Source organism: Giraffa tippelskirchi, chromosome 6, assembly GCF_054371585.1.
Source record: "Giraffa tippelskirchi isolate mGirTip1 chromosome 6, T2T-mGirTip1v1.2.pri, whole genome shotgun sequence".
In the NCBI taxonomy this organism is placed as follows: Eukaryota; Metazoa; Chordata; class Mammalia; order Artiodactyla; family Giraffidae; genus Giraffa; species Giraffa tippelskirchi.
This window is the reverse complement of record NC_137280.1, coordinates 92,231,570-92,245,763: the sequence shown is the minus strand read 5'-3', so window position 1 is coordinate 92,245,763 and position 14,194 is coordinate 92,231,570. Positions and strand designations below refer to the sequence as shown.

At 55.5% G+C, this 14,194-nt stretch overlaps 2 protein-coding genes across 12 annotated transcripts in view; one reads left to right on the top strand and one right to left on the bottom strand.

Moving 5' to 3' along the window:
* Positions 1–294: 294 nt before the first annotated feature.
* Positions 295–8,760, top strand: ELOF1 (elongation factor 1). Of its 7 annotated transcripts, none has more exons than XM_081498529.1 (5): positions 295–342; positions 5,188–5,321; positions 5,502–5,572; positions 5,837–5,942; positions 8,407–8,760. In XM_081498529.1, exons 2-4 carry the CDS (start codon positions 5,206–5,208, stop codon positions 5,899–5,901), a joined length of 252 nt encoding a protein of 83 aa, XP_081354655.1. In that variant the 5' UTR covers positions 295–342; positions 5,188–5,205; the 3' UTR covers positions 5,902–5,942; positions 8,407–8,760. The 7 variants fall into 7 exon arrangements, with proteins under 7 accessions (XP_081354655.1, XP_081354652.1, XP_081354654.1 ...); XM_081498526.1 differs by having other exon boundaries at positions 295–548; XM_081498528.1 differs by lacking the exon at positions 8,407–8,760 and having other exon boundaries at positions 5,837–6,494.
* Positions 8,761–11,194: 2,434 nt separating this feature from the next.
* Positions 11,195–14,194, bottom strand: part of CNN1 (calponin 1) — a 29,705-nt gene continuing 26,705 nt past the window's right edge. For 3 of the 5 annotated variants that reach the window (XM_081498521.1, XM_081498518.1, XM_081498520.1), the window contains exons 3-7: positions 13,248–13,314; positions 12,943–13,080; positions 12,636–12,746; positions 12,041–12,187; positions 11,195–11,948 (exon numbers count right to left, since the gene is read on the bottom strand). In XM_081498521.1, the coding sequence (XP_081354647.1) occupies positions 11,703–11,948; positions 12,041–12,187; positions 12,636–12,746; positions 12,943–13,080; positions 13,248–13,314 (709 nt within the window). In that variant the 3' untranslated portion in view covers positions 11,195–11,702. Of the gene's footprint in view, positions 11,949–12,040; positions 12,188–12,635; positions 12,815–12,932; positions 13,081–13,247; positions 13,315–14,194 lie in introns of all 5 variants that reach the window. The other 2 variants (XM_081498517.1, XM_081498519.1) reach the window with 2 other exon arrangements.

Here is a 14,194-nt window from a genome sequence, read left to right as displayed (position 1 = left end):
AAGGTGCCTTTCCAGGGCTGCTATGGCCGGGTCCACCTCTCCTGAAACGCGGTAACTGCCAGTGCGGGAGCGCACCAAAGTTGTGACCACAAGCGCCGGCTCTAACTACCAAGTATGGTCAGACTCTCGTGCAGGGACGATGCGTTCCTGCCACCGGGCCCGAAATGGGAGTACGCGTGCGCACAGAGAAGATGCTGGAGGAGGCGGGGCTTCCTCCCTGGGCAGTCCCAGCCTCGGGAGGACGAGAAGGCGGGGAAGGTAAGAGATTTCCGCTTCCGCCGAGAGCCGGAAGTCACTGTCTCCCGGGTGAACGAGGCGGCGGCAACAAGGGTGTGAGTGCAGGTAAAGGTTCGCGCGGGCGGACGTTGGGGCCGGGTGGGGCTGGGCGCTCTGCGACCCCAGGGCGCTCACGGGGTCCTGAAGGAGGCGCCGAGGGCCCAGGGCTCGGGGAGCGGCCCATCAGGGAACTTGATTGCCTCAGGTCACTGCAGGTCCCAGCCCGCTGCTCGGAGGCCTGGATGCTAGCGGGAGGCGACACCGAAGCTTCGGTGAGCCTGGAGGAACAGTCTTCCCACCGCCTCTTGAGTTCCGCCACGGGCGATGGCTGAGCTCTCATCCATCTTCTTGGAGCGCTTTGAACTTAGGTCGCCACATAAATACAGTCCCCGGTCCTCGGAACTTTACATGCAGTCCATACCCCTTTTCTGCAGTGTAGTTGGGGGCACTGTAGTCACCGGGAAAAATGAGATTCTGGGGCCCATCTCTAGCTTCAGGAGACTTGTTTATATATTCAATAGATAGTTATTTAGCACTTAATGCATACCAGGCACTAGGCGTACTGCTGATTCGTTGTTTAGTTGCTCAGCCCTGTCCGACCTCATGGACTGCAACACTCCAGGCTTCTTTCCATGGGTTTTCCCAGGCAACAATACTGGAGTCGGTTGCCATTTCCTTCTCCACCGGATCTTCTCGACCCAGGGATCAAATCCCAGTCTCCTGCTTTGGCAGGTGAGCCACCAGGGCTGCTGATTCCAGCCATGGACAAATCAGGCTCCCACCCCAACCCGCAGAACTGACATTCTAGTTGGGGGACGTCTGGTGTGAGGTTCAGAAAGTTGCATTTTTCTGAGCAGCCCCAGGTGATTCTGTGGCAGGTGGTACCCAGGGTCTGGCTCTGGGGAAATTTTTTCAACAAAACACTCTGGCCAAAGGTGGGAGCCTAGGCTGCCCAAGTGGCTACAGTTTACTAAAGCCTGCAGGGTCTTGTGGTCGGCCTGCTGCTTTCATCTTCTGTTGCATCTCACATCCATCTCCCTGTTGCTCACTGGGCTTCAGCTGTACCAGTCTTCTTTCTGTTTCTCAAGAAAAGCTGGTGCTTCCTTGAAGCATTTCCAGCCTCTGCCTGCCCTGTCTTATGTGGATTTTCTTTCTCTCATCGTTCAGTCCTCATTTTAAATGACCCTTCCCCAGGGGATCCTTCAGGCTCCACCCTTGAGTGGTAGCCCTGTCCCAGAGAAGTTCACATAGCCTTGTTTTTTGTTTTTGATTTTATTTATTTACTGGATGCCCTGGGTCTTTGTGGCTGCGCTCGGGCTTTTTCTAGTTGCGGTGAGTGGGAGCTACTCTCTAGTTGCACTGCGAAGGCTTCTCACTGTGGTGGCCTCTCTTGTTGCAGCTCACAGGCTCAGTAGTTGTGGCATACAGCCTTAGTGACCCCGCAGCATGTCAGATTTTCCCAGACCAGGGATGGAACCCGTGTCCCCTGCATTAGCTACTGGACTACCGAGGAAGTCCCACGTTGCTCTGTTTTATTAACCTCGTAACGCTTGCCAGTGGCTTCCCAGGTGTTGCTAGTGGTAAAGAACCTGCCTGCTAATGCAGGAAACATAAGAGATTTGGGTTCAATCCCTGGGTGGGGAAAATCCCCTGGAGAAGGGAATGGCAACCCACTCCAGTATTCTTGCCTGGAAAATCCCATGGACAGAGAAGTCTGGCAGGCCACAGTCCATAGGGTCACAAAGAGTCAGACACAACTGAAGTGACTTAACACACACACACACACGGAGCGCTTGTCAATATTCGAAATTTTTTCCCTTATTAGTTAGCTTAAGGGTCTGTCTTCTCCACCAGAATATCAGTTGCACAAGAGCAGACACCTCACCTTCCCTGATTACGGCACTGCTGTGGCTTGCTGTAGGCCTGGCATTGGTTGGTTCATTCATTCATTCAGTAAATATTTGTTGAACACCAGCTCTGTGCCATGAACTGTTCTAGGCTCTGAGGATACAAAGAAAAGACAGAAATCCCTGCCCACAAGGAGTTCACATTCTGAGGGTGATGGGCAGGGAACCAGTGAGGAAGCTGTTGTGATCATCCAGGCCAGAGAAGACCTGGACTCTGGACTCAGACCACAGAACTGGCCCCGGGAGTGGTGAGAAGTGGTCAGATGCTGGACATCTTCTAAAGGTAGAACAGTAGGGAACTTCCCTGGTGGTCCAGTGGTTAAGAATCTGAGCTTCCACTGCAGGGGCACAGGTGCCATCCCTGATTGGGGAACTAAGATCCTGCATGCCTCAAGGTGTGGCCTAAAATAAAAGTAGAACAGTAGGGTCAGGGTGAGATAAGAGGTGTTCAGTTCAGTTCAGTCGCTCAGTCGTGTCCAACTGTTTGTGACTCCATGAACCGCAGCACGCCAGGCCTCCCTGTCCATCACCAACTCCCTGAGTCCACCTAAACCCATGTCCATCGAGTCGGTGATGCCATCCAGCCATCTCATCCTCTGTCGTCCCCTTCTCCTCCTGCCCCCAATCTTTCCCAGCATCTGGGTCTTTTCCACTGAATCAGCTCTTCGCATCAGATGGCCAAAGTATTGGAGTTTCAGCTTCAACATCAGTCCTTCCAATGAACACCCAGGACTGATCTCCTTTAGGATGGATTGGTTGGATCTCCTTGCAGTCCAAGGGACTCTCAAGAGTCTTCTCTAACACCACAGTTCAAAAGCATTAATTCTTCTGCTCTCAGCTTTCTTTATAGTCCAACTCTCACATCCATACATGACCACTGGAAAAACCATAGCCTTGACTAGGTGGACCTTTGTTGGCAAAGTAATGTCTCTGCTTTTAAATATGTTGTCTAGGTTGGTCATAACTTTCCTTCCAAGGAGTAAGCATCTTTTAATTTCATGGCTGCAATCACCATCAGCAGTGATTTTGGAGCCCAGAAGAATAAAGTCAGCCACTGTTTCCACTGTTTCCTCATCTATTTGCCAGGAAGTGATGGGACCAGATGCCATAAGGGGTGTGAGAGGGGGCAAAAGGAATTGAGGTCGAGTCCAGGGTTTTTGGAAAAATGGACTTGCTGTCTGCTGAGCTGAAGAAGACTGCAGGAGAGCAGATTGAGGTGTTTGGAGCTGGGTTTTGGACAGGTCATGTTCAAACATTGGTTAGCATCAGGTGTGGCTGAGGCAGGTGGTCAGGAAGGCTACAGTTCAGAGGAGGCAGTGGAAGTGGTGACGCGGGGTGCGATCTCCATGGAGGTGAACGTATTTGGACAAGGGAGGGGCCCAGAGACTGAATGAGTGGATTCACTATCCTTAGCAAATTACAGAGGTGGGGTGGGGTTGCAGCAGCAGAGACTGCCAGAACCTGGCATCGAGGAGTGAGTGGGGAGAGTCCCGGGTCCTGAGAGCCCTGTGAAAAGGGTAGGCGGAGAAACCGGTGTGTCAGTGTGCTGAGGAGTGAGGACTGCCCCGTGGGGCGGACAGCATGGCACAGGCAGTGGAGAGAGAACCGGAGGGAAGGCAGACAGCTCTATTAGAAAAACTCGAAAAATGAAGAGGTTGTTTTTAATGATGGGCAAAGTCATCCCAAGTGTGTTTGTTAATGATCCAGTAGAGAGAGCAAGTGTGATGCTGGGATCCAAGGCCCAAGGTAACCAACTGTGTTTGTGGGGAGCAAGGCCATTCTTGCATAGCAAAAGAGGGAAGGTCAAGTGGGTGGTCACCGCCAGCTGCTTCTGTTTACTCAGTGAATTGGAAGCACCCTTAATTTAGAACAAGGACATCAGATAGAGAGTGATCACACATGTGAATGAAACACTGGTCTTTCTCTGGCAGGCTGCTGACCTCTGCTAGTCATGGAAGGATGAGACCAGAATCAGGGCTGGATGGGGGTAGGAGGGATGCTTCGGGAGGTTAGCCTGGTGCCTGACATGGGAGATTGCACTCAGTGTAGCTGCTGCTGCTTCCCTGCCCACCTGCCTCTGAGGCATCTTCCCCTGGACGTGCCGTTTGCCCCAGCACCTTGCTCTTCCTTTGTGTCAGACATCAGAGAACAGGGCCCCTTTTCCCCTGAGCCACCACCTCCATCCCCCACCACAACCTTGGGAGTCAACCCGCACCCTTCCTTCTCATGCTGCTCACCCACTCCCCTGGAAAAACACCAAGCAATTTCATCCCTACACTCCCACAGCCTCCAGCATCCATCCAAATATTCAGAACACTCCCACCTGCTCCCTCCCCACTCCCTCTCTCCCCGCAGCTTGCCCCTCTACCCAATCCGCATGGTCCCCAAACCCTGGCCAGGCCCTCAGCCTTTTATATGGTGTTTCCTTCCTCCAAATACATGTCCCCATTTCTCTGTCCAGCAGCCCCTCATCTGCAGAGAGCCTGCCCGAGGGGCCCCCCAGAAGACTCTGTCACATCCTTTCAGTGTCATTCCTCCTGGGTGGCATTGGCCTGTCCCGTGACAGAAGGAGCAGCCTGAATAAAATCTCTGGCTCCTGAGCACGCCTGTGTGACCGGCCTTCACAGAGTCTCGTCCTCACCAGGAATGGCAGCCTCCTGTGTAGTTGCTGGCAGCAGACAGGCCAGGCTGTTACCATATGTCCTGTTGGCCCTCCCCGTGAGACCAGGCTAAGATGGAAACCTCATGCCACTTCATAGACAGGAGACTGAGGCACAGAGAATTTAAGGAACCCACTTGGGATCCTGTAGGAAGTGGGGGAGCTGGGGTTAGAATCCAGGCCACCTGACCCCATAGTGCACTGGGGTGGTCTGCCTGCCCAGCCCCTGGGAGCCTCAGACAAGACCTCCCTTCTCCAGAGGCAGCCAGCCTGCTTCCTAGGGCATCAGGCTGGGGGACTGCGTGGGGCCCACGAGTCACTGGCTTCTGTCACTTCTGCCCACAGTTTCACTCCCCTGTGGACATGGGGCGCAGAAAGTCGAAACGGAAGCCACCCCCCAAGAAGAAGATGACTGGCACCCTGGAGACCCAGTTCACCTGCCCCTTCTGCAACCACGAGAAGTCCTGTGACGTGAAAATGTGAGTGTGGCCGGGCATTCTGCCTCATGGGGCCACTTCCTCTTCCTCAGGTGGGGTATGGCTTACCCCTCACCACTACCCTGTCCTCCAGTCTGCCCCAAGCCCTCCTGCTTAGGGGGATCATCACCCACAGACAGAGGCCCCTTCCTTCACTAGTCCCTGCACCTCCTCCTGTTCCAGGGACCGAGCCCGAAACACTGGAGTCATCTCTTGTACCGTGTGCCTAGAGGAATTCCAGACGCCCATCACTTGTATCCTTGGGAGACTGGGCTTTTTCCAGGAGATGGGTTGGGGGTTCTGGGCCGTCCTGCCCAGAGTGGGCTTCTCGGGGACACCCAGCCCTGCAGCATGCCCTGGGGGCGTGGCCACCGAGAGGAACCAGCGCCAGGGGCTGACTTACGTGGTGTGAACCGGGTTTGGGGCAGTGGTCTGGCTAACAGTGGCCTGGGCTATAGAAAAGTACATGTGGGAAAGGGGTCCAGTGCTACCAGTTGCCCTTGACCGCAGCGGCTCAGATCTGTCAGAACCAGTGGACGTGTACAGCGATTGGATAGACGCCTGCGAGGCTGCCAATCAGTAGCGACGCAGACGACCCACCCCCTTGGCAGCCCCGCCCACTGGGTAGCAATCGAGAGACATTCCAGGGTGTCCAGGGTGTGGGTCCAGGGCCTTTGCAGCCTCGAGTGTGAGTGTGTGCAGAATGGGTATGTGTGTGTGTGTGTGTGTGTGTGGCTGCAGGTGCGACTGCGGAGGAGTCTTCGTGGGAAGCGGGTAGAGTTGAAGGGTGGTGGGGCCCCGGGGACCTAAAATGCTTGCTCAACAAGCCTTTGACTGGCCCCAGCCTCTAGCACCTGGGCCACCGGCTTCAGGGCCCTGTTTTCTCTAGAGGCCTGCGTCCTGGCCCCCTCTGCAAGGGCAGGCCCATCGGAGGCTGCCACCAGCCTCTCCAGCGCCTTCCTATACCTCACCAGCACTTGGCCATTGAATGGGACTGACTACTCCCCCTCCCCAGCTGCCTTCCCAGGCCTGTGGCCTGGGATTCAAGCCACAGTCCCATGGGCCCCCTGGCGGGGCAGCCTGTTTTCATGTTCCCTCGCTTTTGTAGAGGAGGGAGGGGCTGGTCTGGGGACAGCTGTCTGTCACAAGCCCTTAAATAAAGCAGCAAACACAGAACTCCTAGTTCTCTGATTTCCTGGGCTCTGGGTCAGACCCAGGGGCTCAACACAGGAAAAGGGGAGACTGAGGCGTTCAGAGGTGGCCCAGCGGGCCGTCTGAAGTGGGGTTCAGTCAGTCCTTCAAATTATCCCATGTTTTATCAACTCTACAAGGACTCAAGGTGAAACCCGGGCAGCTGGTCTCAGGGGACAGGGATAAACGCACAGACATCTGGCCAGGCATCTACAGTCACGGTGGAAACCAGGGCCAACAGAGCCTGGGGTGGGGGTGGGGTGATCAGAGAGGGCTTCCTGGGGGACCCCCCTGAAGAAGGTCATGCTCCAGGGCCACTCTGTTCCTGAGGCTCTTCTCAGGTGCCTGCCTTCCCACCATCTTCCAACAGCCACCCGGGGAGGAAGATGCTCACAGGTGAGGAAGCAGGCCAGAGATAGGAGGTCATGGGCCCAGGGTCCTGCAGCCAGCAAGCTTCACAGCCCAGGGTCTCATTCATGAGTCCAGGGTCCAGGCTAAGGGAACAACTCCTGGCTTCCTGGGGGCTGAATGGGGTGAGGATCCCTGGAGGGGAATAAGGGACCGGACTGTTGTCCTAGGGTGGTGGGGAGACTGGAGGTGGGGCCAGATGCACATGTTTAGTGTAACAAATACTGGTCTTGGCACTTGCCTTGAAGTCCAGGGGTTGGGACTGCAGGCTTCCACTGTGAAGAAATGTTGGTCTTTGTCCCTGGATCCTGGCACAAAGCTAAAACACTTGGAATTTCCTGGGTAACCAGAGTATCTCTCGTCATTCATAAAGAGCCCATTTTTGCTCGCTGGTGAGATTATGCTAATGAGGTGATTTAGAATGGGGCCCTAGACATCCTTGGGGCTTCCCAAGTGGCCCAGTGGTAAAGACTCCACCTGCCAGTGCAGGAGACCCAGGTTCAATCTCTATCGGGAAGATTTTTTTTAAAGGAGGAAATGGCAACCCATTCCAGTATTCTTGACTGGAGAATTCCATGGACAGAGGAGCCTGGTGCGCTGCAGTCTGTGAGGTTGCAAAGAGTCGGACACGACTGAGCAGCTAGACAACAACAAATCAGCATTACCCATAGTGTTTGAAGTAACGTGAAAGTCCCTCAGTTGTGTCCGACTCTTTGTGACCCCATGGATTATACAGTCCATAGAATTCTCTAGGCTAGAATACTGGAGTAGGTGACCTTTCCCTTCTCCAGGGGATCTTTCCAACCCAGGAATCGAACCGGGGCCTCCTGCATTACAGGCAGATTCTTTACCAGCTGAGTCACAAGGGAAGCCCAAGAATACTGGAGTGGGTAGCCTATCCCTTCTCCAGTGGATCTTCCGGGCCCAGGAATGGAACCGGGGTCTCCTGCATTGCAGGTGGATTCTTTAACAACTGAGCTATGAGGGAAGCCCCTCATAGTGTTTAGTATGCATTAAGTGCTCAATAACTAACACAGCTGAAGTGACTGAGCACTCAACAGCCTCAGCATGGGGCTGATTCCTGAGTAGGAACTCTCAGCCACACCTACCAACCTTTGGGAAGGGGCCTAAAGGAGATCAACCTGACTATTCACTGGAATGGCTGATGCTGAAGCTGAAGCTCCAATCCTTTGGCCACCTGATAGGAAGCCGACTCACTGGAAAAGACCCTGATGCTGGGAAAGATTGAGGGCAGGAGGAGAAGGGGGACAGCAGAGGATGAGATGGTTGGATAGAATCACTGACACAATGGACATGTTAGTTGCTCAGTCATGTCCAACTCTGTGACCCCATGGACTGTAGCCCACCAGACTCCTCTGTCCATGGGATTTTCTAGGCAAGAATACTGGAGTGGTTGCCATTTCCTTCTCCAGGGGATCTTCCCAACCCAGGGACTGAACCCATGTCTCCTCTGTCTCCTGCATTGCAGGCAGATTCTTTACTCACTGAGCCATTGGGGATATGAATCTGAGCAAACTCCAGGAGATAGAGGAGGACAGGGAAGCCTGGAGGGCTACAGTCCTGGGGCCGCAGAGTCAGACATGACTTAGCGACTGAACAACAGCAAGGGGACCTACAGATGAAGTGCTATGAGAAGATTTGATGAACTTCTGCCCGTGGTGAACACTTAGAGGTGCTGGAACACATGGAAAGGATTCGGGAGTTCCACACCCCTCCCCACACCTTGCTCTCTGTGTCTCTCCCTTCTGGCTCCTCCTGAGTTTGATCCTTTCATAATAAAACCAAAATAATAATAAAACCAGTGACCTAATAAAAAGTAAAATGTTTCTCCAAGTTTTGTGAACTAGTGTAGTAAATTAACAAAATCTGAGGAGCGGGTGGAAGGAACCCCTCCAATCTACAGCTGGTCGGTCAGAAGCACAGGGAACAACCTGGACTTGTGATTGGCTCCTGATGTGGGGGAGGGGCAGTCTTGAATGGAACCCTTATCCTATGGGATCAGATGCTGTCTTCAGGTAGTGTCAGAATTGAGTTAACTGATTGGTGGTGTTGGGAAAAAAACACACCTGAACAAGTGGACGGCGAGATCCCAGACAATCTGGTGATCCTGATGCTCTGGCAGCACGGGGCAGCTCAAGCTCCTCCACGCAGCCCCATGAGCCTGGGCAGCAAGTGGAAGGATGATGGAACCTCTGTCCCAGGGCCACCCTGACACAGTGCCAGCAGATGGTGACTCACCAGGGCAGCAAGGAATATGAACAGCAGAGGAAGATGCTGAGCTGGCCAGAAGCCCTAGCCACCAGGCCCAGCCACTGGGTCTGACGGGTGTCCCCCGAGGCCCACCCTGCCCTGACATGCCCCAACCCGATCCACCTACCTTCCCTTCCAAGACCTCAGGTGGGATCCCGTGGCCAAAGCAGGACCCAGTGGACATAGGCAGAGTGATGGGACAGGCACCTGGGTGGGGGGCTGCTCTCTGGGGTCCAGGGAAAGGGGCCTTGCTCTTCTGCCAACCAGGGCCCGCCTACCCCAGTCTCACAGTCTAAGTGCTAATATGGTGCTGTTTTCCCGAGGAGGCAGGGCCCTGGGCCAGGCAAGGATCCTCCTCAGCATAGCTTCCCCCCACTGGCCCTGGGGGAGCAGGACTCAGGGTAGCCAAGCCAAGAGCTCCTGGAATCTACTTTATGAGGCCCCAGGGGTTGTGCAAGCAGAGGGGGCTTCTGATGTCCGTCCCAGCAGGTCCCCCCATTCCAGCCTTGCCCTGCCCTGTCCCCCACCACTGGCCCACCCTGGGGAGGGAAGGGGAACTGCTCTGAGGCCCCAGCATGGCAGGCCACATCCTCTCCATGGAACCCTGGCGGTGGGTAACTTCCAGGCAGGAGAGCGGGAAGAGTGGGGTCCCCCCTGAAATGGGGAGAGTTGGGACCTCGTCCAGACTTCTGGGATCCCGGGCTGGCAGGCCGGGATTGGAGATGAGCCCTGAGCACAGGGCACAGTGTGAGCCAGGCACACAGGCCAGCTGCACCCTGTGGTCAGCTACTTAACTGCTCTGTGCCAGTTGGTAAAAGGCCATCGCCCTGGGCATCTGGAGTGCCCATCTTCCCCACTGCCCTGTCCTCTCCCACCTCCCTACAGTTTGGCTGTTGTTTAGTCGCTCAGTCACGTCTGACTCTTTGCAACCCCATGGACTGTACCCCCACAGGCTCCTCTGTCCATGGAATTTCCCAGGCAAAAATACTGAAGTGGGTTGCCATTTCCTCCTCCAGGGGATCTTCCCAGACCAGGGATTGAACTCGAGTCTCTTGCATTGGCAGGTGGATTCTTTTCCACTGAGCCACCACGGAAGCACCATAGTCTACTCCAGGACTCAAGGATTCTCTCTGCCCACAGGGGCCTCCAGGACCGGGCTTGTGGTCCATTCTCATGATCAGTGCTAAATACCACCCCCTATCTAGAGGCGTCATTTCACTGAAGCTTCCTGTGACTCCCACAGGCTTCAATGTCCTCATTTTCCTGATGGGAAAACAGACCTAGGGAGGAGAAGTGACTTGCCCAAGGTCACTTGGCTGGCCAGCTCCAAAACTGTGATTCAGATCGTATCTCACCTATCCCAGTGCTGACCTTGATATGACCCACAGGCTCCCAGGGTAGGTACATGGGTGCTGAGCATGTGTGTGTATGTGTGTGTGTATTGTGTACCTGTATGAAGGTGTGTGTTTTTTGTCTTGGGTAGGTGTGTGTACTGCATGTGTGAGTATCTGTGTGTGAAAAGGTGTGTGCACTAAGGCTGAAGGGAGTGTGTGTACACCATACACATGAAGTGTGAGTTTGTGTGGATTTTTTGTGTGTGGGGGGGTGTGAGTCCTGAGTCCACTGAGTACTGTGAGCTTGGTATGTATATCTTAGGGTGCCTGCGTGTGAGTGTGTGTACACCTGTGCAGATGTGTGTGCACGAAATGGAGCGTACCCTGCGCATGCGCGGCAGCCACACAGGCCCTGGGACAGAGCAGCCCTAAGTCCTTAGGTGATTTTGATGGTTGATGATGTTTAGTCGATAAGTCGTGTCCGACTCTTTGCGACCCCATGGACTATAGCCCGCCAGGCTCCTCTGTCCATGGAATTCTCCAGGCAAGAATACTGGAGTGGGTAGCCATTCCCTTCTCCATGTAATCTTCCCAACCCAGAGATCAAACCCGAGTCCATGTACATTGCAGGCAGATTCTTTACTGACCAAGCCACAAGGGAGGCCCCTCGGGTGATTTTACAGCCATTTATTGTGCTCCAGTGAAGTAGAAAAAGAAAGTGCTCGCGTCACAAACGCCGCTGTCATATCCCGTAAGCCAGCTGCAAACCAAACCGCGTGTGTCCGCCGGGGGTCTGGGCATGCAGTTTGCACCCGCTGCGGGAATGGGGTGGGGAGGGGTCGAGCCTGGGCTCTGGGGGCTTCGCTTGGGAGGGCTTCTTGTCCTGGCGGGGGGGGGAACCCATCTATGGGGAGTGGGGGACAGCGGGGTAGCTTTGCTCAGTGCGTCCTTTGGGTGCTGTGGGGAACACCCAGCTCCATGTTGGACCCTGCAGCACACCAGGGAGGAGCCCCCTCTCCACAGCCCCCCCCCCACCGTCTGCTTCCCCCAAACGCTAACCCTGTAGGCAGGTGCCAGGGGGCCGGAGGAGCCATGCAGGGGGAGGGGGTCGGCAGGCCGGGCCAGGCCCTGCCAAGAGCAGCAGCCAGCCTCCCTGGGGGAAGGCGGGAGGCCCGGGGCCCTAGGCGGAGTTGTAGTAGTTGTGCGGGTGGTGGTTGTGGGCTGGCTCGCCCAGCTCAGGGTACTCAGGCGTCAGGCAGTACTTGGGGTCGTAGACCTGGCGGGGCAGCCCGTACACCGTCATGCCCCGCTGTGAAGCTCCCTTGTTGCTGCCCATCTGCAGGCTTACATTGAGCGTGTCACAGTGCTCCATGCCCAGCCCTGGCTCGAAGATCTGCCGCTTGGTCCCTGGTGCAGTCATGCCAGCCTGCAGAGAGCAGCACAATGGTCAGGCTGTGGGGGACCCCGAGAGCCCCACGAGCCCGCCACACACACGGCCCGCCTTGCCCCACAACATACCTGGCTGGCTCCCTTGTTGGTGCCCATCTGTAGGCTGATGGTGGCCTGGTCCAGGGGCTGATCCGTGCCCAGCTTGGGGTCGTAGAGGTGGCGCCGGGTGCCATAGGCCGTCATGCCCTGCTGGCTGGCAAACTTGTTGGTGCCCATCTAGGGAGCCAGGAGGAGAGTCATCTGGGGGTTACAGGATCCCACCGAGAGCGACCAGACATAACTGATGTCAGCAGACACACGGCCCTCTAATGAGGCCCTGTTTCCACCCCCCTGGGACACCAGACTGGAAACTGAGGCTCAGAGAAGCTGTGTCACATGACTGCTAAGTGGCCTGATTTCCAGGGTTCAGCTACTCATCACCTGAGCAATCCTAGCAAGTGGGCTAACCTCCAGGCCTCAGTTTTCCCATCTGTATAAAGGGTATGACGGTAACAGTACCCACCCCCTAGGACTGTCAGAGGAGTGAGTTAGGGTACCAAAAATGCTAAGCATAGAATTTCCTAAAGGCCAAATATTCTGTCCCCCTCGCCAAAGCCTGCAGGGACCAGGGTGCCCTCCTCAACCACAGCTCATCAGTAAGACCCAGGCGAGGAAGGGGCCATACCTGCAGCCCAATAATGTTCCGCCCTTCTCTTAGCTTCTCTGGCTCAAATTTCCGTTCCTGCTTCTCCGCGTATTTCACTCCCACGTTCACCTTGTTCCCTTTCGTCTTGGCCTGTGTGGGGAGGGGAGGGCCAGGGACTGACAAAGGAACCTCTGGGCCACACAGTGGCATTGAAAACCCTGAGAGGCACCCGCTTTCCCTCTCCCACCCAAGCAGGGACTGGGGTGGGAGTACCACGCAGGGGGCGGGGTACAAGAAGCTCCACCCACATCCCAACCCAGAGCGCCCACCCTTCACCCACACTCACCATGCTGGCCAGGGCCAGGAGGGTGGACTGCACTTGCGTGTGGTTGGTGTTCTCGAACAGGTCGTTGGCCTCAAAGATATCGTGGGGCTTCACCCCGTACTTGGTGATGGCCTTGATGAAGTTGCCGATGTTCTCCAGCTGGAGGAGAGCCGGCAGCGGTGAGGGGTGGGGTGGGAGGGTCGTGGGCGGGGCTGGGTGGGGGTGGGCGGGGCTGGGTGGGGGTGGGCGGGGCTACGGATGGAAGTGGGAGGGAGCTACGGGCCAGAGAGTTAAGAGACTGAAGAGTTGAGAGAGTCTGGGCTCACCTGATGCCAGTTCTGGGTGGACTCATTTACTTTCTTCACGGAGCCTGGCTGGAGCTTATTGATGAACCTACAAGGCATAGGGGAGGGGGCTGAGGCAGGGGGACTCCCTGTTGCCCGTATCCAAGCCCGGCCCAGCAGGACCAGGGGTCAGGATGACAATCAGGGGGCGCCAGACTTTGTGCTGTTTCCCACTGCAGTCAGACCTCAGAGACAGCCCCACCACAAACCACCCAAACACGCGGGCAGGACCCAGATGGGAAACCAACCTCAGGAAGCTTTACCTGTTCTGGTCAGAAAGTCTCCCTACGGGAGGTGGAGAGTAGTCTTCTGGGGTGCCCTCGCCTCACTGGTGACCATGTTTAGGTTTCATTTTCTTTTTTTTTTTTTCCTTTGGCCGCACTGCACCGCATGTAGGCTCTTAGTTCCCTGACCAGGGATCGAACCTCGGCCCTCAACAGTTCAAAGCCCTGAGTCCTAACCACCTGACCGCCAGGGAATTCCCCAGGCTCCTTTTCTCATTCAAACCACTAGGCCTGGGAGAGCCCACAGCTCAGCACTGGGGCCTCTTCTCAGGCCACCATCACCCTGGTGATCTCGTTGAGTCTCTTGACTTTTTATTTATTTGGCTGCTCTGGGTCTTAGTTGCGGCACGTGGGAAGTTTTTTTTTTTTTAGTTGCAGTATGCAGACTCTTAGTTGTGGCATGTGAATCCAGTTCCCTGACCAAGGATGAAACCCAGGCCCCCTGCATGGGGAGTGTGGAGTCTTAGCCACTGGACCACCAGGAAGTCCCCAGTCTCTTGACTTTAAATGCCACTCATATGCCAAAGACTTCCCCAAATTTTCCTGCAGCCCGCCTCCCACTCTCCATTCCATCTCCCCATGGAGTAATAGTATATTTGCTCAGTCGTGCCTGATTCTTTGCAACCCCATAGACTGTAGCCTGCC

What these genes read in the sequence shown, in the direction of transcription:
- ELOF1 (XM_081498523.1), top strand. Translation starts at nt 880, where the DNA reads ATGGACTGCAACACTCCAGGCTTCTTTCCATGGGTTTTCCCAGGCAAC. An exon ending in CCAGTCTCCTGCTTTGGCAG is followed by an intron (nt 1,009 to 5,187) that starts GTGAGCCACCAG and finishes TTCTGCCCACAG; the next exon opens with TTTCACTCCCCTGTGGACAT. An exon ending in ATTCCAGACGCCCATCACTT is followed by an intron (nt 5,573 to 5,836) that starts GTATCCTTGGGA and finishes GCAGCGGCTCAG; the next exon opens with ATCTGTCAGAACCAGTGGAC.